The sequence below is a fragment of the Dryas octopetala genome, chromosome 3 (genome assembly GCF_963921425.1).
Source record: "Dryas octopetala chromosome 3, drDryOcto1.1, whole genome shotgun sequence".
Taxonomy (NCBI): domain Eukaryota; kingdom Viridiplantae; phylum Streptophyta; class Magnoliopsida; order Rosales; family Rosaceae; genus Dryas; species Dryas octopetala.
In genome coordinates, this window is record NC_141368.1 from 22,693,557 (window position 1) to 22,717,690 (window position 24,134).

At 37.7% G+C, this 24,134-nt stretch overlaps 1 protein-coding gene and 2 long non-coding RNA genes across 3 annotated transcripts; 1 reads left to right on the forward strand and 2 right to left on the reverse strand.

Moving 5' to 3' along the window:
- The first annotated feature begins 463 nt into the window (after positions 1 to 463).
- LOC147291839 (lon protease homolog 1, mitochondrial-like) lies at positions 464 to 12,449 on the forward strand. The gene is made up of 20 exons (XM_086238739.1): positions 464 to 857; positions 1,031 to 1,096; positions 1,299 to 1,490; positions 1,614 to 1,679; positions 1,962 to 2,003; positions 2,123 to 2,245; positions 3,160 to 3,258; positions 3,467 to 3,532; positions 3,623 to 3,709; positions 3,889 to 3,928; positions 4,393 to 4,564; positions 5,598 to 5,722; positions 5,916 to 6,046; positions 6,142 to 6,246; positions 6,426 to 6,539; positions 7,631 to 7,798; positions 7,872 to 7,973; positions 8,988 to 9,326; positions 9,794 to 10,312; positions 10,816 to 12,449. Exons 1-20 carry the CDS (start codon positions 561 to 563, stop codon positions 10,993 to 10,995), a joined length of 3,033 nt encoding a protein of 1,010 aa, XP_086094865.1. The 5' UTR covers positions 464 to 560; the 3' UTR covers positions 10,996 to 12,449.
- Positions 8,579 to 10,030, reverse strand: LOC147291840 (uncharacterized). The gene is made up of 3 exons (XR_015121535.1): positions 9,894 to 10,030; positions 9,159 to 9,273; positions 8,579 to 9,084 (listed from the first exon to the last, which is right to left on the reverse strand). It is a non-coding gene; the product is annotated as an uncharacterized LOC147291840 (long non-coding RNA).
- Positions 12,450 to 19,771: 7,322 nt separating the features above from the next.
- On the reverse strand, positions 19,772 to 20,546 carry LOC147291841 (uncharacterized). The gene is made up of 2 exons (XR_015121543.1): positions 20,153 to 20,546; positions 19,772 to 20,078 (listed from the first exon to the last, which is right to left on the reverse strand). It is a non-coding gene; the product is annotated as an uncharacterized LOC147291841 (long non-coding RNA).
- Between the last annotated feature and the right edge of the window lie 3,588 nt (positions 20,547 to 24,134).

Here is a 24,134-nt window from a genome sequence, read left to right on the forward strand (position 1 = left end):
TCTGCTACCAAGCTAGGTTCCATATGACACTTCTCAAAACCCTCTACTAAGAACACAGAATCCCTCTGCCCTTTCAAGCTCAAATATGTACAATATTGACATTCTCTGCTACCAAGCTAGGTTCCATTTAACACTTCTCAAAACCCTCCACCAAGAACACAGAATCCCTCTGCCCTTTCAAGCTCACATAGAATAATTATGGGTGCCTCACAAAAGGTGTCGGGGAGAGAGAAGAGAGAGGAGAGGAGGGTGGTGTGGCTGGGTTGGGGAGGGCTTTAGGGTATTTTTACAATGGGGCTTTAGAGTTTTCACTAATTAAGTAATAATGGTGTGAAAAAAAAAAAAAAATAAAAGGTGTGTAAGTAGCAGCCATAAAAAAAAAAAAAATCTTTTTTTCAATTTTTTAATTTTTGTTTCTTGTCTGAAAAGAAAACAAGGGTTTATGAGGGGCTTTACAACGCAAGACACGCCTTCAATTTGCACAGCAATGGCGGTTCCCCTAAATTGAATTCTGAGTTTTGTCCCCACACTCTCAGTGTATTTGCTACTACCATATACAAATGCTGAAGCTCCTCTCCTCTTCCTCATCATGCCTCCAGACCCGATTCCACAGCTTGGGCCCCCGACCCGGGACCACTGAACTGGCCTCGCCGTTTCTCCGAGTTCTCGGCTCGCTCACCGGGTTGACTCGGCCAAACCCTAACTCGGCTCGTCGAGCGTTGTTTTGTTCGGACGCCAGCGACGGCGGGTCTGATCAGGTGGTGGAAATTGAGGTCAAGGGGGAGGGGACTGAGGCCGAGTCCAAGTCTTCTTCAGCTATTGTTCCCACAAACCCTAGACCCGAAGATTATCTTACGGTTGGTTGGTTTCGAGCTTTGGTCTTGCTCAGTGGTCTGTTTGGATTTTGAGAAAATAGAGCAATATATCCTATAAGCAAATGAAAGAAAATGTTCAGCTTATTCTTCCACATTTATTCTTTATCAATTTTCTCTCCTTTTTTTTTTTTTTTTTCCTATGTCCTTTGGAGCAGGTTTTAGCTTTGCCATTGCCGCATAGACCACTCTTTCCAGGGTTCTACATGCCAATTTATGTGAAGGTAAAACATTTAAGTGTTGGTATATTTGATTTCATTGCTGGGTCAATTTTGCTGCTGCTGCTACTGCTACTGCTACTGCAAGTTAATTTTAAATTACTGAAGCATATCAATAACCACCTCCTTTGACCATGCACTTGCAGTAGCATTAACTTTGTGGCAATGAAGGGAATTGAAACTAAATAATGTATTGGTTTCCATGCAGGATCCCAAATTGTTAGCAGCTTTACAGGAAAGCCGGAAACGGCATGCTCCGTACGCTGGTGCTTTCCTTCTCAAGGATGAGCCAGGGACTGATCCTAGTTTGGTATCAGGTTCTGAAACAGAGAAAAGCATATATGACTTGAAAGGGAAAGAGTTGCTTAATCGTCTGCATGAAGTTGGTACACTTGCCCAGGTATCTAATTTTTGCTCCCAAGTTTCATGTGTCGTTAATTATGTTGATTAACTTGGCATGCAGCAATTAGAATTTCCTTTCAATTTTTGTTATGATGTTTTTACTTGTATCTTTGTTTATCAGATTTCAAGCATCCAAGGAGACCAAGTAGTCCTTATCGGTCATAGGCGACTTCGAATTACAGAGATGGTGAGTGGAAATAATCAGTTGGCATGATCTCTGGATTAATGTCTTGATAAGTCATATCTAGCGCCGTTTTCTCATAACCTCATATGGCTCATGATTCATTTACAAATACTTCAGTGAACTGATTAAAACATTTGAGTCTAGTGAACCTTTTCAGAGTTCAAGTATATGCCTCTAGATTATGTACATGCAAACACACACACACACACACATTTATAATTCAATTAGTATTTTAATTTTACGATAAAGATTGTTAATCTGAGCAAAGTTATGACTTCTCTACAGGTTGATGAGGATCCCCTGACTGTAAAAGTTGACCATCTCAAGGCATGTTGTCCATATTTTGTTTTATTTTCTCCCAAATCAATTATTAACTTTAGGAGGTTACACATGTATGATAGATTTTTCCTTCCCTTTATCTGATTGGACTATACTTTACATTGTAGGATAAACCATATAACAAGGATGATGATGTCATAAAGGCAACATCGTTTGAGGTTATATCAACCTTAAGAGATGTTTTGAAGACTAGTTCCCTCTGGAGAGATCATGTTCAAACATACACTCAGGTTTGTTCTGTTTTTCATAATGTTGAGATATATTAAGGTCTTTGTTTTTGTATGCTTATTTGGTTAGTCACTGGTTTTCTCTGCTTTCAACTTTTGTTAAATCTTGCTGTCCCTCATCTTGGCTTCTCCCTTATTCTTAAATGAGTTGATGAAACAATTAGCATGCGACTCATATTATTACGACAGTGATCGACATAGGGAAACTAGTGTTTTGCATACATACTGATGTAGGACAGAAGCATAGGCTGCTGTCCAGCTGTAGTAATAGGGCAAAAACCACAGTGGAAAGGAAAATCCAGCAATAACAGTAGAAAAGAGAGAGAATAAAGCTATAGAATCAAAGTTGGAACGTAGATAGATGAGTTCTATGGTTTAGGAACCCAAAAGAAACTCTCACATCAGAAATCTCTGAATAATATTATGCCAAAAATTGTCTATTACAACCTAAGCCTTAAGCTTATATAGGGAAAACATAAACCTAAGATAACTAGGAAAAGCATAAACCTAAACTAACTAGGAAAACATAAAGTAAAATTACCATAAAGACCTAATGAAATAAGGAAACTAGACTCTAAATCCAGCTAGGAAATAAAAATTAAAAAGCTACTAAAAAATAATAATAAGTCTTGGAACCCTAGGAGATGCTCCTGCATCACATACGTGTTCTGGTGTGTTGATATATTTGATCATTCGGATATATGATATGTTCATGTTAACTTTCTTCCTTTACTTCTCCCTTATTCTTAAATGAGTTGATGAAACAATTAGCATGTGACTCATATTATTACGACAGCGATCAACATAGGGAAACTAGTGTTTTGCATACATATGTGTTCTGGTGTGTTGATATATTTGATCATTCGGATATATGATATGGTCATGTTAACTTTCTTCCTTTATTTCAATTTGTGCAGCATATAGGTGATTTTAACTTTCCCAGGTTAGCAGATTTTGGAGCTGCAATATCTGGTGCAAACAAATTGCAATGCCAACAAGTGCTTGAAGAGCTAGATGTAAGTATTACTCAAGCTCAGCTGGGGTTGCTGATATACTAAACAGCTCAATTTTTATGTTTATATATTTATTGAGAGCATTTCTAGTCAAGCATTGTATGTTATGAAAGATGTAAATCTTTGGAATCATGTTGTCATCTACCATCCAACCTTTATATTCAAGTTTCTTATATTCAGAATGCTTTGTAACTATGCATTTTTTGCTCAGGTGTATAAACGCTTAAAGCTCAGCTTAGAATTAGTGAAGAAAGAGATAGAAATCAGCAAGATTCAGGTAGTCCATGCCTATATGCCATTGTTTTTCACATCTCTTCTCCATCATAGTTTGATTATCTTTTAATCTTTCTGTATGGGTCGAATTTAGGAATCTATTGCAAAAGCAATTGAAGAGAAGATTAGTGGTGAACAGCGCCGCTACTTGTTGAATGAGCAGCTTAAAGCCATAAAGAAGGTATTTGTCTCCATCATCAACATAAATGTTTTTTATGTCATGCCCCTTTAGTACTGCTTCTCCACTGGCTATGTATTATAATTTATTAAACGATATGTTTACTTTATGGTGGGTTTTGTATCAGTTAGTTTATTTAACCTTGGGCCTTATTGGAATTGACTTGGCTTTACATGATGCAGGAACTGGGATTGGAGACAGATGACAAAACAGCACTTTCTGGTTAATTATCCCTCTCATAAACCTAGATACTATATATATAGATATGTGTTTGTGTGTGTGTATACTTGTCTCCACCTTTTCAAAAGTCACACTTGATATATTTGTTTGCTTGCACACAGGAGGTCTCTATTGTACTTAGATATGTGCTTCAACGTTTGGTGTTTTCAGTTGAGTGATTAGATAAAATCAAAAGCTTTTATGTTGTAATTAATCCCTAATCAATTGATAATATCTGTTATGATCCCTTTGTATTGTAATGCGTGTTTAGGAATACAAAACGATGTGGGATATATAGGTATCGGCGGGTGTGATTGTATGATGTATATTAATCTAGGGCTGAGTAGACTTTGTCCAATGCTAAATTTTGTAACTAGCATGCTAAAAATTGATAAGTTATTCTAAATTATCATTGTTCATGTACATAAAGGTAACTGTTGCATCACTTTTCTGATCCTGTGGTGCAGAAAAGTTTAGGGAGAGGCTTGAACCAAACAGGGAAAAATGTCCTCCTCATGTTTTGCAAGTTATAGAAGAAGAACTTACAAAACTGCAGCTGTTGGAGGCCAGTTCGAGTGAATTTAATGTGACACGTAATTACCTTGATTGGTTGACTTCAATTCCCTGGGGAAATTACAGGTTTTTGCACAACTCAATTTATTAAAAATTATTGGTTTCACATCATATCTGTGGCTAGGATTCTGAAAGATTAAAGAATTTTGGCTTTTCAACATTTTACTCACCTGGATATTGGGCCTGACCTCACTTCACCATCTAATGAAAAAATTGTGCCAATTTATCTCCTAGATTTTAATTTTTTTTCTTGTAATGTGTAGCCTCTGTCCGATTCCGTCAAGATTTCCGCGTCCAAAAGTAGGGAAAATGGGGTGGTTGGCATGAGGGAAAGAGAAAGAGGAAAATAGGAGAAGGGGCTGGAGGGGGGAATGGGGTGGTTGGCGCAAGGGACCGCCGGCGATGGGTAGTTGCCGGAGGTGAGTGGAGGGAGGGAGAGTGGGAGTTGGGTGTGGTTGCACTTTTTTTTTGTCCAAAAATATATAACTGATTTGAAAAGACCGTAAACCCTAATTTTTAACTGAAAATGTGACGGAATCGGACGGAGGCTGCACATAGCAAAAACTTTTAAATTTAGGTGGTAAATTAGGTGGTGAAGTGAGATCGGGCCTAAAGTTCAGGTGGGTAAAGTGCTAAAAAGCCAATAATTTTCTGGGACTATATTATTAGTGGGGTTTTGTTAGACTAGTTGACCATTTATTAAAGACGGTTGACACACTTGTGAGTTTTGGTAATGCTTTAGGATTTCATCTTGTCAGTGTGCCCTTAGTTTTTTATATTTGAGGGTAGGATAATAAGGATAGGGTGAAACTGATCTGATGTAAAGATTTTTTTTATCTGAATTGGATATTATGGATACTGTGGATACTAGCGTATATTGTTGAATAGGAAAATGCATGAGTATTTATTTAAAAATCTGAAATGGGATATTATGGATACTAGCGTGAGAAGCTTTTAAAGAAGCTATAAGAAGAATATTTGTTGAGTTTCTTTATTGTTATTCTGTTATTTTATTGAAGAAATATGTCCCCTATTGATTTTTTACCTTTCTTGCTGTTTTCCAAGATAATAAGATCTCCTATCTCAATCCCAAATGCAGTGATGAGAACTTTGATGTTCTTCGGGCCCAAAAAATTCTTGATGAAGATCATTATGGCTTAACTGATGTAAAGGAAAGGATATTGGAATTTATTGCTGTTGGAAAACTCAGAGGAATCTCACAAGGTTGGTATAGTTTTCTTCTTTCATAAATGTCAAACATAATTTATGGGCATTGCCTCACTGCATGTCATGGATGGCCCTGTCTTTCTGTCACTGATCTTAGCTCTTATTTTATATAAAGGTTTTAAGCAATGTTGAAATACTGTGCTATCATTAAAACAGGACGAATCATTGATGTTTTGATTGTATATTGCAGGAAAAATCATTTGTCTCTCTGGCCCGCCTGGAGTGGGCAAAACCAGCATTGGTCGTTCAATTGCACGTGCCTTGAACCGTAACTTCTTTCGATTTTCTGTAGGAGGGTTAGCTGATGTTGCTGAAATTAAGGTACTTGGAAACATGTTTACACTGGAAGTATTGATAAACAGCTGTACATCCTGCAGCTCTATCGTATGATATTTAACTTTGAAAGTTTCATCCAGGGGCATCGTCGAACCTACATTGGTGCTATGCCAGGAAAGATGGTGCAATGCCTTAAAAATGTGGGAACAGCTAACCCTCTAGTTCTAATTGATGAGATTGACAAGGTAATAAATGGCTTGTTGACTTGCTTCATATTGTAAGTGAGAGACATCATATCCTGTGTCTCTTTTGTAGTCCAGAGTGAGTGGTATATAAAATGCTTATTTACAAAGACCATAAATTTTCTCAAGTTTCATAATAAATTGATGGATTTAATATCTAAATTTGCCTTTTTATGTGGCAGTTGGGAAGGGGACATGCTGGTGATCCGGCAAGTGCTTTGTTGGAGCTTCTTGATCCAGAGCAGAATGCTAATTTTCTAGACCATTATCTTGATGTTCCCATTGACCTATCAAAGGTTGGTTTTTTTGGTGATCTAAAGTCATTTGATGTTCTACCTTCTACTTTCTCCAGTAATATAATTGCCATGCCCAAGCCATTTAGTGTATGTGTGCGCTAATGTTTAATTGGTGTAATTTAAAATCATTAGAATAGAGTGCTTCTATCTGCACATTTCTCACTACACACCTCTTACTCAAACACTCTCATCCCACCTTAATTTTTAAACAATTTCTCACACCCCACCACATTTCAACATACCCCTCACTACACAAGAAAAAACTGAAAAAAAAAAAAAAAAGAAAAAAAGAAAAAAATAGAACAGGAACTTAAGACCCGATCCAGCCCCCTTCCTCCTGCCACCACGCTGCTGCCCTAGCCACCGGTGGTCTGACCCCACACCTCATGCGGCTCTCCTCCCTTCTCTCTCTCTCTCTCTCTCTCTCTCTCTCTCTCTCTCTCTCTTCTATCTCTTTCGCTTTCTTTCCCTCCCTCTTTCTCTTTCCCTCTCTCTCTCTCCCTCTCTCTCTTTCCTTCCCCATCTCTCTCTCTTCACGTGGCAGGAGGCAGGGGGCTGGGATCGGATCTTGGGTGGCTCTTGCTTTCCTTTTGTTTTTGTTTTTTAAAAAACTAATAGTTGTCTTTTAGTATTTGGCTAGACTTGTAATTTCACAAATTAAAAGAGAGGGGTGTGTAAATAGAATTTTCCTTAGAATATGGTGATAAAAGGGAATGCTTGTCCAATTTTTGTACTGTCTCTACCTAGTGCAAGATAAGTGTATGCATAGTATATTATCTCCAACTTGTTACTTTAAACACTAAAATGAAGTTTGGGACACTGTGAGTTTGGGACATTGTTCGTATTGTGGTAGATTTGTGCCTGTGTTAGACACATTAGGATGGATGTCTTCTCCTCACACATTCGTTTTTGTACATGATGCATCTGATGAGTGTCCATGTAAGTTGTGGCATGGACGAAATGAAATGTATAACAATCAAGGATGGTTTCTTTCTTTCTTCCATTTTCTTAAAAAAAATAAAAAAAAAAATGCAACAACAAAACTCTTTTCTGATAACTTGATATGTCATGCTTTTAAAATTTTATTGTAGGTTCTGTTTGTTTGTACAGCCAATGTTGTGGAGATGATACCAAATCCTCTCTTGGATAGGATGGAGGTCATTTCCATTGCTGGGTATATTACTGATGAGAAAATGCACATTGCTAGAGACTATTTGGAGAAGACCACACGTGAAGCATGTGGCATCGCACCTGAACAGGTACTGATATTTTTGTGTTTGTATATTATATTTGTATTACTTTTTACTTATATTAACATTACTGTGCTTTCAGGTTGAAGTGACCGATGCAGCTCTTCTTGCTCTCATAGAAAATTATTGCCGAGAAGCAGGTGTTCGAAACCTCCAAAAGCACATAGAAAAGATCTACCGCAAGGTTTGTCATATAACATCTAGAGTTAGATAATTGTCACAAACTTTAAATTTTATAGGATGATGAACAGTGGCAGAGCCAGGAATGTTTTCCTATGGGGGCACCATCGGTTCATCTTCATTGAGGCCTTTCCACTTTGAAGCTCACCTATGACTTCAAAATTTTTAAATCAAAACAGAAAATAATATTAATTTAAAGGAAAACTTTTGATTGGTTAATGAACAAGAAAAAATCACATAATATTATAACAAAGAAACATAATTAAAAATCCCTGCATATATAACTTCACTATCAATACCAATAAATCCCTCCAACTCTGTTGCAATCTTGCAAAGTAACAAAACTATCCCAAACAAATTTTTAAAAAAATAAAACATATATAGTCTCCATTTTTTGTAATTACCAAATGTAGTAGCTTTTTCTCTCTGCTTCTCAATACCTAATTAATCAACTTCAAGTTCAAATAAATAAACCCTAAATCAAATTCCCGCAATAAAATTGCTTTAGGTTTAGTAGTTATTTTAATTTTTGCATGTGTAAAAACCCATATCAATTGAAAAGTAGAGAAATTTATTTGAAGTGAAAGACAATTGTGCAAGAACAAGAAAAAGAAAACAGAGATTGACATTAGATGAATGAAAATATGAAAATGGACCTTCTAGAATAGACAAAGGGGAAAGTGGCAAAAAAATAAAGAATAAAAAAGGCTAACATGTGTGAGACCTGATTGTTTTAAGGGTATTTTAGTAAACTACCATATATCATAAGCCAATCCTTTTTTAACGCCAAAATTTGAGTGGGGGCCTGTGTCCCCCTTCGTCCTCACGTGGCTCCGCCACTGATGATGAACAATGAAAACATATATCCACATGATTTAAAGGTTCCCTAATGGTTTTCTTAGGTCCAGAGAGCTACTGCTTGGAAATGCAGAACAGATTTACGAACTTATTCAACAATGTTATGCGCTATGTTCCTTGAATGAAGATATGCTTTAACCTATGTTTTATGACCTGGCAGATAGCTCTGCAACTTGTTAGACAAGGAGCATCAGATAACCCTGCAGTAGCTGAAGAAGTACATTCTCCCATTAATCAGATTGATCTCCCAGATAAACCTGCAGTTGTTGAAATTCAGGTTGCTGATACTTATGAAAACCAATTAGAAGATGTTGATAAATTAGGTCAAAACCTGGTTGCTAAGGAGAACCAGGCAGCAGCTGAATCAGTTGAGCGAAAAGATCATGAGCATAGTGCTGAAACCTCTGTAGGAAATGTCACTATTCAGACTGATCTCCCAGATGAACCTGCAGTTGATGAAGTTCAGGTTGCAGATACTGATGAACCTATGGATTCAAAGGTATCTAATAATTTAAGAAGCTACTGGTTAATGGGCACTGGATGAGAAATGTTGTAAATTGAATGCAGTCGAATAATTCCTTTTTGTTTCTCTTTTGAACTTTTTATTCAGTTGGGGTATTTATATTTTAGAATTCCTTTACCCTGTTCAAGATCTTCATTTTATCTTACATATGTAAAATGAAATGGGAACAAATTGTTATGATCTTTTCTAGTACTTTTTTGTTTATGGGAAAAGAAAATATTTCCTTTTTTATAAAAGGAAAATATATAGATGCCGAGGAAGATGTACAAGTTCGGCATAATATTACAGCTTACTATTTTTTTTTTGGCCATGATTACAGCTTACTTGTTAAAGTGCCTTTTTTGGTACTTATCTTATGCCTTGTGAGTTACTTTCAAGTCGATGTTTTCATGCCATCTATTTCTGCTGTCTGAATTTATGTGTTTCTGCTGCCGTATTTACAGGATACAAAAGAAACTGAGAATATTCAGGAAAGTGAAGCAACAAAAACAGTTGAGAAAGTGTTGGTTGATGCATCAAACTTGGCTGATTTTGTTGGCAAACCTGTTTTCCATGCTGACCGCATCTATGATCAGACTCCAGTTGGAGTTGTTATGGGTCTTGCTTGGACTGCCATGGGTGGTTCCACCTTGTATATAGAGACCACACAGGTTGAAGAAGTAGAGGGGAAAGGTGCCCTTCATGTCACCGGTCAACTTGGAGATGTTATGAAAGAAAGTGCCCAAATTGCTCACACTGTTGCCAGAGCGATATTGCATGATAAAGAGCCAGATAACGCTTTCTTTGCCAATTCCAAGCTTCATCTTCATGTTCCTGCAGGGGCCACACCCAAGGATGGGCCTAGTGCTGGTTGCACCATGATCACATCCATGTTGTCAGTTGCCATGAAGAAGCCTGTCAAGAAAGATTTAGCAATGACAGGCGAAGTAACACTAACTAGCAGGATCCTTCCAATTGGTGGGGTATGTTAAACCACTCTCTCTCTCTATCACCCTCTCACCCTCTCTCTCTAATATAGACATTTACATATAGAGGGACCTTCTAAATGGGCATCCGCATTCACGAATAGTGTGGACGTCCTTGTTGGAGCTACCTCATAATTTAGTTCAATGATTTGAACCGTATAGTAATAGAAATATTATATATTATGACTCTTCCCTATTCTTTATTTAGGAAATTATGGTAAGAGTGATGATATGCTTTATGGTGTATTCTTTGTTTCCTTGTAATGAATTTTCCAGCTTATGCGTGCAGTTTCTCACTGTTCTGTGATATTAACTTCAAAGAAAAACAAAATCTCAGCAAAAACAAACAAAATTTAAAAAACCATGTAAAAAAGAGTTAAATTATCACTCTGACTCCTATAGGTTTGCATGGATGTCTGATTTTTATTTCCGTATTTTGTTATTGTTGTGTTTGGGTGCATCTCGAACTCATGGAAATTTCACTTGTGCAAACAATTTAGGTTAAGGAGAAGACGATAGCAGCAAGGAGAAGCGGAGTGAAGACCATCATATTCCCTTCGGCCAACAGGAGGGATTTTGATGAGCTTGCTCCTAATGTAAAGGAAGGCCTTGATGTTCACTTTGTAGATGACTACAGTCAGATATTCGATTTGGCTTTCAGTGAGGACCAGAATAAGTAAAAAATAAGCCATTCTTTCCCATTGATTCTCAAAACATACAACTTAAACTTTCTACACATGCAAGTGATTGTTTACTGGATGACCCCCAACCCAACTCAGGACCATGTCAATTTTCATCAGGACAGTCCTAGGAATAATTATAGCTGAGATAAATCAACTGGGCGGGTTACGATGTACATTTTGTTTATTTATTTACTCACTTATATTTTCCTAATATTCTTGTAAAATTGAAGCATCCAATTGCCCCATTTTGTAACAAGGAGAACATTATTCTTAACCGGATTATTGAGGGTGAGTGAAAGGAAATGAGATATACAAGTTTCTGAATTTGTTCTATTTATTGAATAAATCTGGAAGTAAGCTTTTATAGCCCTTTTGGGTGCTTCATATGGATAATCCAAAAGAATGGTGGATACGTCTGCTTGTGTTTTCCATTTTGTTACACTACTCTCTTGGCCAGTTATTATTATTTTTTTTATTTTGTGTAATTCTTTTAGTTTTTTCAAATTAAATTGTACTTTTTGATTATTTTCTTTAATAAAGGACATTTTCAGATTATTAAAAGTTACACTAGAGTCTAGAGTCGGAACTTCTTAAGAGCATTAGCCTCTTGTATGCGTCCTCCTAGCATGTGTATGTGACCAATGGCTTTAGGGATGAACTAAAGGATTTTAGTAACCAAGATTTAGGAGGTTGTAGGGATGAAAAACTTGGTCACTAAATTAATAGTTTTAGTGATGGATTGTTTTGGTCACTAAATGCTTAGGGTTTAGTAATGAAATTTTACTTGGTCACTAAAGCATATGCATTTAGTGACCAAAACCCTTCATCACTAACAGTAATAGTTTCAGTGATGAACTTTTACTCATTGGTCACTAAAGTGCTTTAGTCACTTAGTTCTAGTGATAATGTAGTGACAAACATTTTTTCGTCACTAAATGAATAGGACTTTTAGTGACCAAATTGCCCATCATTAAAACCCAAATTTCTTGTAGTGGAAGTGTTCCTAATGCTAGTTGTTGTCGGACTCGGACCTCCAGTTTCCCAGTAGGTTACAAGTGGGACCCAGACAGAGAAAAATGATCAAGCAAGGAACACACTTTGATAAACATGTAGGGGGAAGTACCACATTTCGGTTAGTGGATTTCATACCTATTTTTGTACTATATATATAAAAATGTTTTTCACAGAAAAAAGTGCATTGTTTTTGTATGGCATATTTGTGTGTGGTATCCTGTGCAACCTGAGAGTATAGGGTCACGTGGTGTTGACTTTGGATTTCGATCCCCTAAACCTCAGGAGACGGTGATACAGATAGGTTAGTCAAATGTCCTTCTGGGAAGACTAACCTAGGTGATATTATCAAAAATGGTTACTCTCGCTACCATATTGTGGAGGTTATCCCGGTATTGATAGTTGGTCGTTATGTGATCGGTCAGCAGGTATATTTTTGAACTTTGATACGCGTATCAGATCGGTTTTTCACTGAGAAAGCTATGTAAGCATGCAAAGGTTTTTACTCACTGATTATTGGCATTATACTATTTTCACCCTCCCCACTCCCACCTTCTTTTTCCCTTTTCCGGCCATCGCTAATGACCCCATCCCCGTGGCGGTCCTCCTTTCTCCTCTGCCCCATCTCTCTCTCTCTCTCTCTCTCTCTCTCTCTCTCTCTCTACAAGGCGTGAACGCCGCTGGACCCCAAGGGGCGCCGGTGGCTTCGTCGAGGTCAACAACATCCACATCCACATGAGTGAAATCCTCCTCCATATCTTATGTGCCATTCAATGTTCCATGATTGCACAAATTCAATTAATTTATCATATGAATGAGAAGTGAACAATGTGCAATGGGAGTGTCAATGTCAAGTTAATTTCAATTTATTGACTTTATGAAAGAAAAAGAGTTTGCAATGGAGTGTCAGTGTTAAAAAATTGAATTGAAATGAATGTTCTTTTTTCTTTTTCTTTTTGCCAGGGAATTGCAATGGATGTCAAAAGTCAAGATGCATGTTAAAAAATTGATATGAAAATTGCAAATTAACCTTACAAGAGAACAACCGCCCCACTTGAGAAATCAACCCCATGTGAGGAAAGATAATGAACAGGTGGCAAGCTTTGATTCGTGAAGAAGCTGGCCCCTGCCCTACCCTACCTTGTCGGCCACTAGCAGATGGCCCATCGTCCACGTGGAAGAGAAATATTGGGCCATTTGAAATCCATATAAATGTTGCTTAAAGTATGTAAAATAATAAAAAAATCATATCCCATTTTGAAACCCGAGATCCCAAAACCTTTCTTCTTAAATTCTACTATAAATATCCTCTTAGACCAACGCCATTGCTGCGCTTTCAAAGAATCTCAGAGAAACCCTGCCAAAATTTTCCCAGAACTCACACTTGCTATTTTCTTCACCTCGATTTCTCCAACTCTTCTCCTTTCTACTTCAATGGCTTTTCAGACAGAAAACACTCAAAACCAGACCACCCAGATCCAGGGTTCTTCTTCTTCTACAAATCGAAACCCACTGCATATTCCACCTTCGTTTTTCAAGAACTTGGATAAAGATTCGAATTTGCTCATCTAGGGTTAATTTGAACTCCCTTGGTGCTCCGTCGAGGGAAACCATCTTTAGAGATTATCTCATCCCCTCTACTCAAGATGTGAGCATTATTGCTCTCGGTCCATGTTATGTGGCCGAGATGCCTGAGGTAGATGAAGGCTTGTTCACTCGATACAAGCTAAGTGTGGATAGGTCTGGCCGAAAGTGTCAGACAAGTGGTTTGAGTGGGTTCATCGCTTGGAGCCTTTGGGGCAAATTAGCATCAACTTGGAATATATGATGCTGTTATGGCATGCACGGTTGATATTACCATGGATCGGCTGTTGCTAGCTTTGGCACTCTGCTTTTGGTCGAACGCGACCAACACACTTAACTTGATGCCAGGGTCTTTAACACATTTTGTTCTCGACATGGCAGCAATCTTCGGCCTCCCCACTTTTGGTGAAGACATCACCCCTCTTCTCGGTGACATAGACGACCCAAACCAGGTAGAGGCAATCGATGAAAGCATCACAGTTGACTGGCGAGCAACCTTTCGCCGAGATAGCAGGGCCGACAAGAATGTTGGCAACTATGGGACATTCTACCAGCTGTATCGGCCGAACGATCAAGAGTTAGAGCCGATAGAACCAGCAGCCGTCACGCCAGAAGAATATGCTGCATTCTTAACCTTCTGGATATGCAAATTCTTAGTTTTTCCAAAAGGAGCTTAGGTAACCTAGGAGTATGCTCTATTGGGAGACATGTTGGCTTCTGGAAAGCAACTATCTCTTGGCCCATGGGTTCTAGCCCATCTCTATCGAGGACTTCATGAAGCTACTACATAGAATATGCAAGTGAGGGAGGCCTCTTGTGGATGTTTCAAATATGGCTTCAAGCCTATTTTCCAAAGTTCCGAACTGCGCCTATAACTTTCCCAGCCGACAAAATTATCTTGGCCCACCTTTGCAAATATCCTCTAGTCGAACGACTGCAAAGGTAGTTTTCGACCATATATCTTTTCAGCATGAAGGAAATTTCCTTAGATCAATGGTAGGCTAGCATGTTCTGCTAATTCCCCCCGTTCATCGGCCAAAATTTGTCAATGCATTTCCAACCATCGAGTCAGAAATTTTCCACAACAAATGCTTCTGGCAAAGTGTTTTGGTTAGCCGAGACCTTATTTTCGGCAACGCTGGGTTTGAGAACAAAGGAGGGGTCGAGGTTTACAACCCTCACTTTTGTGCTCGCCAGTTTGGCTACATTTAGACCGTTCCAGTCCCTCCCTTCAACTCTTTAAACCGATGTTCATCCTTTCGGTTGGATTTGAGCAGTAACAAGCTTCGGTCGATTTATTCTAATAAAGTATTGGCGCCCAATCGACTAGCTTTTGATCGCTTTGAACTTGCCAAGTTTCGGCCGTCGACATTTGCCTCAACCGCTTACACATCATGGTGGGGACGTTGGACCCAAAACCTTTTTGGCCAAGAGTGGGTTGATGCAAAGGCGAAAGCAGTCGGTAGTCTTCCCTTTGACCAAAATGAGACTGGGAAGAAGAAGAAGAAAACCAATGTTGAGATCCGGTCGACACCTAGCAGTCTTCAACCGAAAATCGAAGCAAAAAGTAAGTTTCCCATCATTTGTTTTGTTTTTTCTTATTTCATACTTAGAAAAATTCAACTTTGAAAGTTTTGTTTTTCCTTAGTTCGAAAGAAAGATGGAGTAGTGGTTTCGACTGGTGATGCAACCGTTTCTCCATCCCAACCGGCCTCAAGACGGGTTCTGGCTAGAAGAAGGGCCATAATACAACTACTTCCTCGGACTATGACAACCGCCCGCCAAAACACAGTTGTTACAAAAGGAGATCCCATTAACCCTCTTGAGCCTTCAACTGCCGAAATACCTGTCGCCGAGCAAATCCTACCCCAAGTGCCTGCATCATCTTCGGTCGAGACTAAAAAACCGGCTGAAGACAAAAGACAAAGAGAAGAGGAAGATCAATCCCAAAGACGGGAGGAAGCTTTACAACAAATCAAGCGCCGAAGGTTAAACCGTCCGACCGCTCAGGTAATTTCTCCACTCCTCCTTTCGTATTTTTTACTCAGGTTCTCAAATATTGAGTTATTTCATTTTTAATAGGCAAAATAAAGTTCTGGAAAAATCCATTCTGGCCACCAAAACTAATTTTAGGCCGAAATTTCATCTTTCTGCCTTCAAACACCTCTAGTAAGTTTCAACTTTTGACCTAAATCCCAGACTTAGAAAATTTCGACCTTGCAAACCATAACTAAACATCATCCCTTGTCCTTCAGCCTAGACGATTGATGAGTAGGGCCGATAAACTGGCATCACTGGCCCAAGTAATGTTTATCGAGCCACCCGTCATTGAAATTAGTCAAATGTCAGCAAAACTGGTATAGCCTCGTTTCTTTCTTTTTGTTAGGCATGTTTTGTTTTTATTTACAAAAATCCTTTATGTACCGACTTTTCGTTATCTTTCAGCCGAAAGAGACCATGGCCGGTTTGAGAGATGAATCGGAAGCAAACATGCGGTCGTGGAAGATGCCATGCCCTTGGACGAGATGATTCCTTTTGACGGCGAGGAAACGGTCTGAGGACCGCAGGTAATTTCTGACGATGAGGATGAGGAAAATGTAAGTTCAACACTTAGAAATTTTCTTTATGAAAGCTTCCATTCCTAAGTTCAACCATGTTTTCAGACTGAACCTAAAGACGGCCGAGATGCCTTCGTCAAAAGTTCAGTATTTGTTGGTGGGACTTAGGAGCAGAGCCAAAAAGAAGAACATTCTCATCCAGGAGGTTCTGAGGCCAAGAAACGGGATCAGTTGGAGAAAGCCAGGGCTGGGGTTTCTAAGGTACATCTTCAACCACTTGGCTTAAACCACTTTTACTAAACAGCCTAGAAACATTGAACACCATTTTTTATATGCTTTCATCAGTATATGCTGGAAGAAATCGTGCGTTTATTGGGTTTCCTTTATCCCATAAGGATTGTCCCTTATAACCCTACTTATGAAGCTATACCTGTTGATCCTTCGCAGACTAACCCTTCTCAACCACCCTTCACCATGAAGTCCCGGTGGCTTCGACCAAGGAAAGGAAACCGAAACTGAAGAAGTAGCCTCGGCCGGACACTACTACAAAAAACGTAATAGACATCGGTCAATAGACAACGTTTTGTATTTTTGCCGTTATCTTAATTTACCACACAACGGTTTTTAACAAACCGTTATATAAATGTATATTATCCCATGGTATTTGGTTTGATAATTTTTCCTAACAATTAACAGACAATAGTTTTAGGGAATACCGTTGTGTTGGGCAAGTTTTACAAAAATATAAAATTTTGCGGGTCTTTGTATTTGACAAGCGCATGACCGCGTTAATGAAATTTATCGCGCGCCTTAGATCTTTTTGGGTCAAAGCCCTCTGACTTCACCTTTTAGAAACTCACACACACTTAGCCCACAACTTAGTCCTCATTGATCAATTGATCTTCCCTCCTCAACTCAGTCCTCTGGCTTCACCTATCGATCTTCCCTCTCGTGCATCAATCTCAGTCCTCATCACGCATCAATCTCCATCTTCGACGTCGTCCCTCGCTCTCCATCTGCACGTCTCTTGACGTCATCGATCTCCATCTTCATCCTCATCGTCTCCGCCCATTCCTCATCGCCCGGCCATCTCTACACTCCCTTGAATCATCTTTGCACATCTCTGCACTCTGATTCAGGTACAGTTGGGTTAGGGTTTGATTTTGGGGGATTTTTTCCTCATTAGATTTTGTTCTTTCTTTTTTTGTGCATTTCTGATTTTTGTTCTTTGAGGTTCTTCTAAACCTTTTTGTTTTGTGTTTTTGCTCAAGGTGAAGTTCATATTGGTGATATTTGGTGATATTGTTGAGCTTGGGGAAAGAAAATAGCTAGGCTACTGATTGAATTGGAAAGGTGAGTTCATCAGGGCCTTTTTTTTTTTTTTTTTTTTTTTTTTTTTTTTTTTTCCGTTTTGTTAGTTTTGGCATCTTGTTTTCTTCTATTTTGATGGTAGGGGTTTTATTTGTAGACTATTGAAAGGATGATGTTGATTTCTTGATGCTATTGATTAACTTTTGTTACTCATTATAATGAATGTTTGATTTTGATGAGAAAAATAGTTATGAGTAAGTAATTGTATATTGAAGTGGAAAGTTGCTACCCCTCCCCTACCCTATAGAAATCATATGAGTTCATTCACTCCATTGTGTTTGCTTTATTTCAATTGAGGAAATTACTAAGACTGAACTAGGTGGATAATTTTTAAGATGCATTGTGCTAGCTTGAAATACCTAATTTAGATCAGCCTGCAGGTTAGTGTTGATTTCCTCTCTCTCACCTGCTCTGTCTCTCTTATTCTTGTTTTGGTTCTAGGTGAAGTTATTGTGGCTTGATAAAAATTTGGGGTATTTTTCTGGGTTTAGTTAATATTCATGGGTTGTGTTCAATTCTCTGGTTTGTGATTGATTTTACTGATATGGGGTTTTTTTATTGATTTTGTAAATTATATGGGTTTATTGATATGGGTTTACTGAAATGTGCTTATTATTTTGCTTGATCTTTATTGTTTTTGTTTACTGATATGGGTTTATTGATTTTGTTTATTGATATGGGGTTTGTTTATTGATTTGGTTTTAGTTGAATCAGTATTTTGGTTGTTCAAAATGTTGTTTCCTTTTGTTTAGTCTTGGTTGCTCAGCTTCATATTGTCAGAAAACTGAGTTCGCCACTAGAAGTCCGGTCCTCAAAGGAGAGGTCCGGACCTCTAGCCTAGATCTCAAACACCAATCTTACTGGAGGTCCGGTCCTCAAGGGTAAGGTCCGGACCTCAAGCCTAGGTTTCAAATACCAATCTTACTGGAGGTCCGGTCCTCAAGAGTGAGGTCCGGACCTAAAGCCTAGGTTTCAAACACCAATCTTACTAAGACCAGTTAGTTTTCAATTGCATGCCCATGTTCAATGGTATAGTGGTTGTGTTTAGTTTATCTTTGTATTTTTTTTGTTTCACTAGAGTCAATATTTGGTATGATTTTATAAATGACATGCATGTTTGTATGGACAAGTCAAAGATGGAAAAGTCATGGATGTATGCGGATAGAAGATCAAGAGCATATGAGTTAGGGATTCAAGAATTCTTCAAGTTTGCATTACAGCATGCTAGAAACCCAAACCTCATTCATTGTCCTTGCCAAAAATGTGGAAATATGAGACAATTTGGGATTGGAGTTATAAGGGATCATTTATATTTTAATGGGGTTGACCAAAGTTACCAAAATTAAAGACGAAGTTGTAACTGTTGGTCAAGCTGTTGGGACAATTGTAGCATGGCCGAAAATCCTTGTAACATATCAGAATCAGCAGGAAGTTGGTAAAGAGGTATGTTTTTATGTCTCACCTGATTGTATTGTTGTAATTGTAACTGATTTGGGTCACTACAACAATGAAGTTAATAGACAACGGTAAAAAACCGTTGTCTATTTACCCAAAATTTCGTCGTCTAGGCGAGTGACATCTATAGCATATTTAGACAACGGTAAAAAACTGTTGTCTAAATGGTTTCATACAACAGTTATAATTTAAAACTGTTGTCTAGTGTCCACCAAAATGCATGATTTTCGTCGAAAACGGTTGTCTCGAAGCACAATACACAACATTAATATATATAAAACTATTGTATTAGTAATGATCTCACAATGCTTATTTACTATAAATGTTGTCCAAAGCACTGTTAAACATCAGTTTTAAGAAAAACCGTTGCATAATTAGGTATAAAATTGGTAGGAATATTGTTAGCAAAGATACTCAATAATAGTTTTTACTCAAAAATGTTGTTTAAATTACATATACACATCTGTTGATTATATAAAACCGTTGTGTAATGCATCTCCAAACAACAGGTTTAGCTAAAACATGTTGTTTTAATCACATATACACATCTGTTTATAACTAAAAATCGTTATTTAATTTAATTATCCACAACTTGTTTTCTGCTAAAATCGTTGTCTAGGTTTGATTATCACAATGATTAATCAACTAAAACTGTTGTCTAGGTTTGACTAACACAATATTTTTAAATTGACAACTGTTATTTATGATTCACATTTTAACATCTATGCTTGGATCCAATTGAAATTAAATCTCACTAAATCCCTGCTTGCATCCAATTAAATCCACAAATATGGACAACTCAAAAATATTCATGAATTCATTAAATTGGAATTTAAGTTTACAAAGTCACAGCAAACTCATTCACACATCCATTGCCAATTAACACCCCAATAAATTAATTGTAAAGTAGCTTGATGAGCTATACATAGAAAAAAGTACTTGTTACACAAACTATAAAGGCATGACATGGTTTAAAAACTTTGAGACCAACTTTTGAACCTTTCTACATCTGCATTGTTCCCATACTTCTTGCACTTTTTACAAGGCTTGTAACAAACCCTCATCTTATGCACAAGCATAGATAGCTGTAGACTTTCCACTCTGCAAGGTGAGAAACAGCAATAATCAGCAATAATAGCATCATGAAACAAATTCATAGTTCACTTTATACATACTCTCAATGGATTCTTTCAATTCTCCAAGTTTTCTGCTAGTTGTTGCACGTCATGCCTTTTCTATAGGGATTATCCAAATTCAAGGCCTCCTTTCAGTCATCCTCGACTTCCTGGAACCTAATGAACAAAATGGAAAGATATATATACTTGAGCTAATTAGTTAAAAAGCCATCCTATAAGAGCTAACACTAGCATACCTATGCCCATTTTTGTTTTATTTTTTAGAAACACCACCACAGAAGTATGAATGCTATTAACACTTTCAGTATTCAGAAGCTTAAACTTGTATTTTATTTAAGTGTATAATAGATGTGGTTAAGTAAATGAAATAAAACAAATAATTACATACAGTACATGCAACCATTTAGTTATTAGACAAAACAGAGGGTAGGGGGTAATGCTTGCCTTTTTTATTTGATATATGCCATGACCCTATTCAATTTCATAAGCTACTGCAGTTGAGGACACAAGAGTGCTTCTTAAACCTTGAATGGTAGTGAAAGTGATAAGAAAATTACAAGAAATTCAAGGCCAATCTAAAACTTATAATCAGAACTATGTTGTATAATGTGGTCTTAAGTTAAAGAATTACTTGAATTTATTATAACATTGTTTTTCTTGAGAACAATGCTTTTCTAAACTAATTAATTGTTGACCTTTCAAAATTATAATATGTGTGTATATGAAATTACCTTTTTTTCCTTTTTCAAAAGATAAGAACGCAGCCTCCATTTTTTTTTTCATCAAATGCTAGATAGCCTTGTGAATAGGCGTAGTCTTTACAGTAATCTACCATAACCTTCATGAAATCAAGGAAGCCGTACTTAGTAAAGATTGTTCACATGCATTACGGAAAAAGAGGAGGTAGAGAGAGGGCTCTAGATGTAAACCTGGTCATCTGCAATGATAACTAATACACGGTACTGACCACCGCTTTTTTCCACAATATCCATAAGGCTGTGACTCTTATGATATATGCTATGGCTGTAAGCAATGATAACTAATACAATGGTATATGCTGTAAGCAATATATAATTGTTATGTTTAAAGCTCAACCCTCAACTTCTGAAAGCATGTGAGTAAAAAAACAATACCTCCAGAGCTTCTACAGCACAGTCAGAAACTTGCCATCCATGGTCTCGATCAGAGAAAGTCCATGCTCCTTTAGAAATGTGACGAAAATGGGCTAAAAAAGTAAAAAGTCACCAGAAGGATTTTCCCTAACCTAGACCATTACAAGTAAATTAATATTTTAGCTGCCTAAAAATGTAGAAGGAGAAAATAAGACGCTTCATGAACAAAGTATATACTATATAGTAAACAGAGAAGTAGAGAAAATAACAGAAACATGAGATTTCTTCAGGTAATTCGTAATCATGTGCTTTCTTAAGTACGGGTCCAAGTTCATCAGTGAGATTTCCAGCAATCAAAGCTTGAATGGAAAGACTAGCATCCCACGCCTGACTACCAAAACTCTGCATATGAATAGAAAGTATCAAAATCAGTACTTTGGTGGCCCAAGTAGCACTTCCAACCAATTTGAACTTAAAACCTGAGCAAACAGTAAGGGGAGACAGTTATACAAACCTGCATTGTTATTCCATCATCTGCCACCCATACGTAATCTGAAACCCTTGCAAAATGCTTCTTATAAGATTCCCCATAGGGATCTTCAGCCCAGCAAGCAATCATATTTAATGGCTGCCGTATTCAAATGACAGTACGTTACCAAAAACAACAGACATATCTAGCTTAAACAAAATCCATTTAGAACATTAATTGAAATCTGAAACCCAAAACAAATGGAAAAATGAGGAAAAAAAAAGAGAACAAAAGAAATCCATTTATTCTTCCTAGTTTTTGGTTTGTTTCTTAAAGTTGTGTACGCATAAGTAATAAAGAAAAGAGGATCAAGACCAAAGAGCAGCTCAGTAGAAAAGAAAATTAATCTAATACAATGTAAGATTGCAACCAAGTAGATTTCTTACCATATCATCCACAGAGCTACAGATCATGTACAATCAAACAATGATCTAACCTTCCGCGCAACAAGAAGGTCATGACCAATCTCAATAACAACCATCATCAAAACCTGTATATCCAAGAAGAGGTCCATGATAAAATGCAGCCATGAGTAAACATTAAAATGCTGAATTATACCCTTAAGACATCAAAATTCTAACAGTCTTTTGTATGTATCAAGTTGAGCAAACAGTCACAGGCTCAAACTTTGAGATTGCAGATGCTACCTTGGCAAACACACGTTGAGCAGGCACTGCATTGTCTCTCCAGTTATCTAGGCGTTCCTATAACACATAATGAAGATTGGTTGTCATAATAGGCTGGACTAAGTAGATTATACATTTAGGGGACATAATGCAAGAAATTAAAGAAAAAGTAAGCGCAATGCATCCATGAAATGAGAAATGCTAAGATTGATGATAGGAGTGACTAGAAAAGATAAGACTAAAAACTATTGTATTAGAGAAACCTTGAGAGTGACACCCATATAAGAGAAACTATTCTTAAATGGTATGGACATATACAACATAGATCACTAGATGCACCTATAATCAAAGGAATATTAGTTAAAATAAAAGGTATGAAACTAAGAGGTCAACCAAGACTAACATGAAAAGAACTAGCAAAAGTGAATATAATAAAACACTACACAATGACAGAAATAAAATGCAATACGAAAATTCATGTGGTCGACCCCATTAACTAAGACAAAGATGAGGATGATGGTGATGGTTGTGAAATAGATTAAACCTCATATGACCATCTAATTCTATCAAATATCTGCAAGGTTGCCACAGTACATATGGAAATTTATAACATTTGTAGCTATACAACCAGCAATCACTTGTTATTGATTAATATCACAAAACAAAGCACTCACCAACCCTGCCCGAACGGTGGCAACGGAATCTCCTAGTTTTTCCCTCGTAGAACCGCACTTGTAAATCCAACACAACCAACATCATTCATTAAAACCTAAAAATAAATAAATAAATATTAATACAGAGAAAAAAAAATTCCCAAATTTTCAAATTAGTTTTCTTTAATACCAAGTTTCAAATTTGTTCGTTTTTTCACAATAACATATATAAATTGAAATTCAAATTACGAAGAGACCCAAAACTGGTGCCCCTGTGAAATTAAACTTCAATATCAATACCTAAAATTCACTCTCTGCTTTGAAGGGACATCGATATTGGAGCGAACGAAGAAGACCCCATCTGGAGGAAAAGTGATGACATTGTTGAGGACCCTTTTGCCGACATCGATGACCTGCAAACGTTGCCGGCTTTGGTTCCGAACAAGGATACATTCTGGACGATGAAGAGCTGCTACTTCCTTCTCGGTGGTTCAGAGCAGCCGCCACATGGCCGAGAGTGAGCTACTGGTGGTGACGCTATCTCTGCCCAGAGTGGCCAAGGCGTCGATGGCCTTGATGATCGAGGCTCGCTTTGGGTCCTGAGGCCTCGCTTAGCCGTGCATCGGGAGGCGAGCTCGGAGGCAGAGAGAGAGAGAGAGCAGATCGAGAGTGATAGAGACTCGATCAGAGAGAGAGAGAGCAGATCGAGAGCGATAGAGACTCGATCAGAGAGAGAGAGAGCAGATCGAGAGCGACAGAGATGAGAGGTAGTGAACGGTGAGAAAAAGTGAGGGAATAGAGGGAGTGATTCGAGTGAAAGTGATAGAGTGGATTGGCCAAAAAAAGAAAGTGTTAGGGAAAGTGTACAGTGCATTTTGTTAATGAAAATACTGTAGCACCGGTTTTTTGATATCTCTTTCGCTTACACAACAATCACAACTAATAAGTGATGTTTAGAGAATTTCATAAAATCTACCCAACAAAAAACCATTGGATTACATGCATACATACAACGGTTATTTAATAACTGTTGTGTGTCAAAACTACACAACAGTTTTTAACAAACCGTTGTGCATGAAGTGTCGTCTATTTGATTTATTG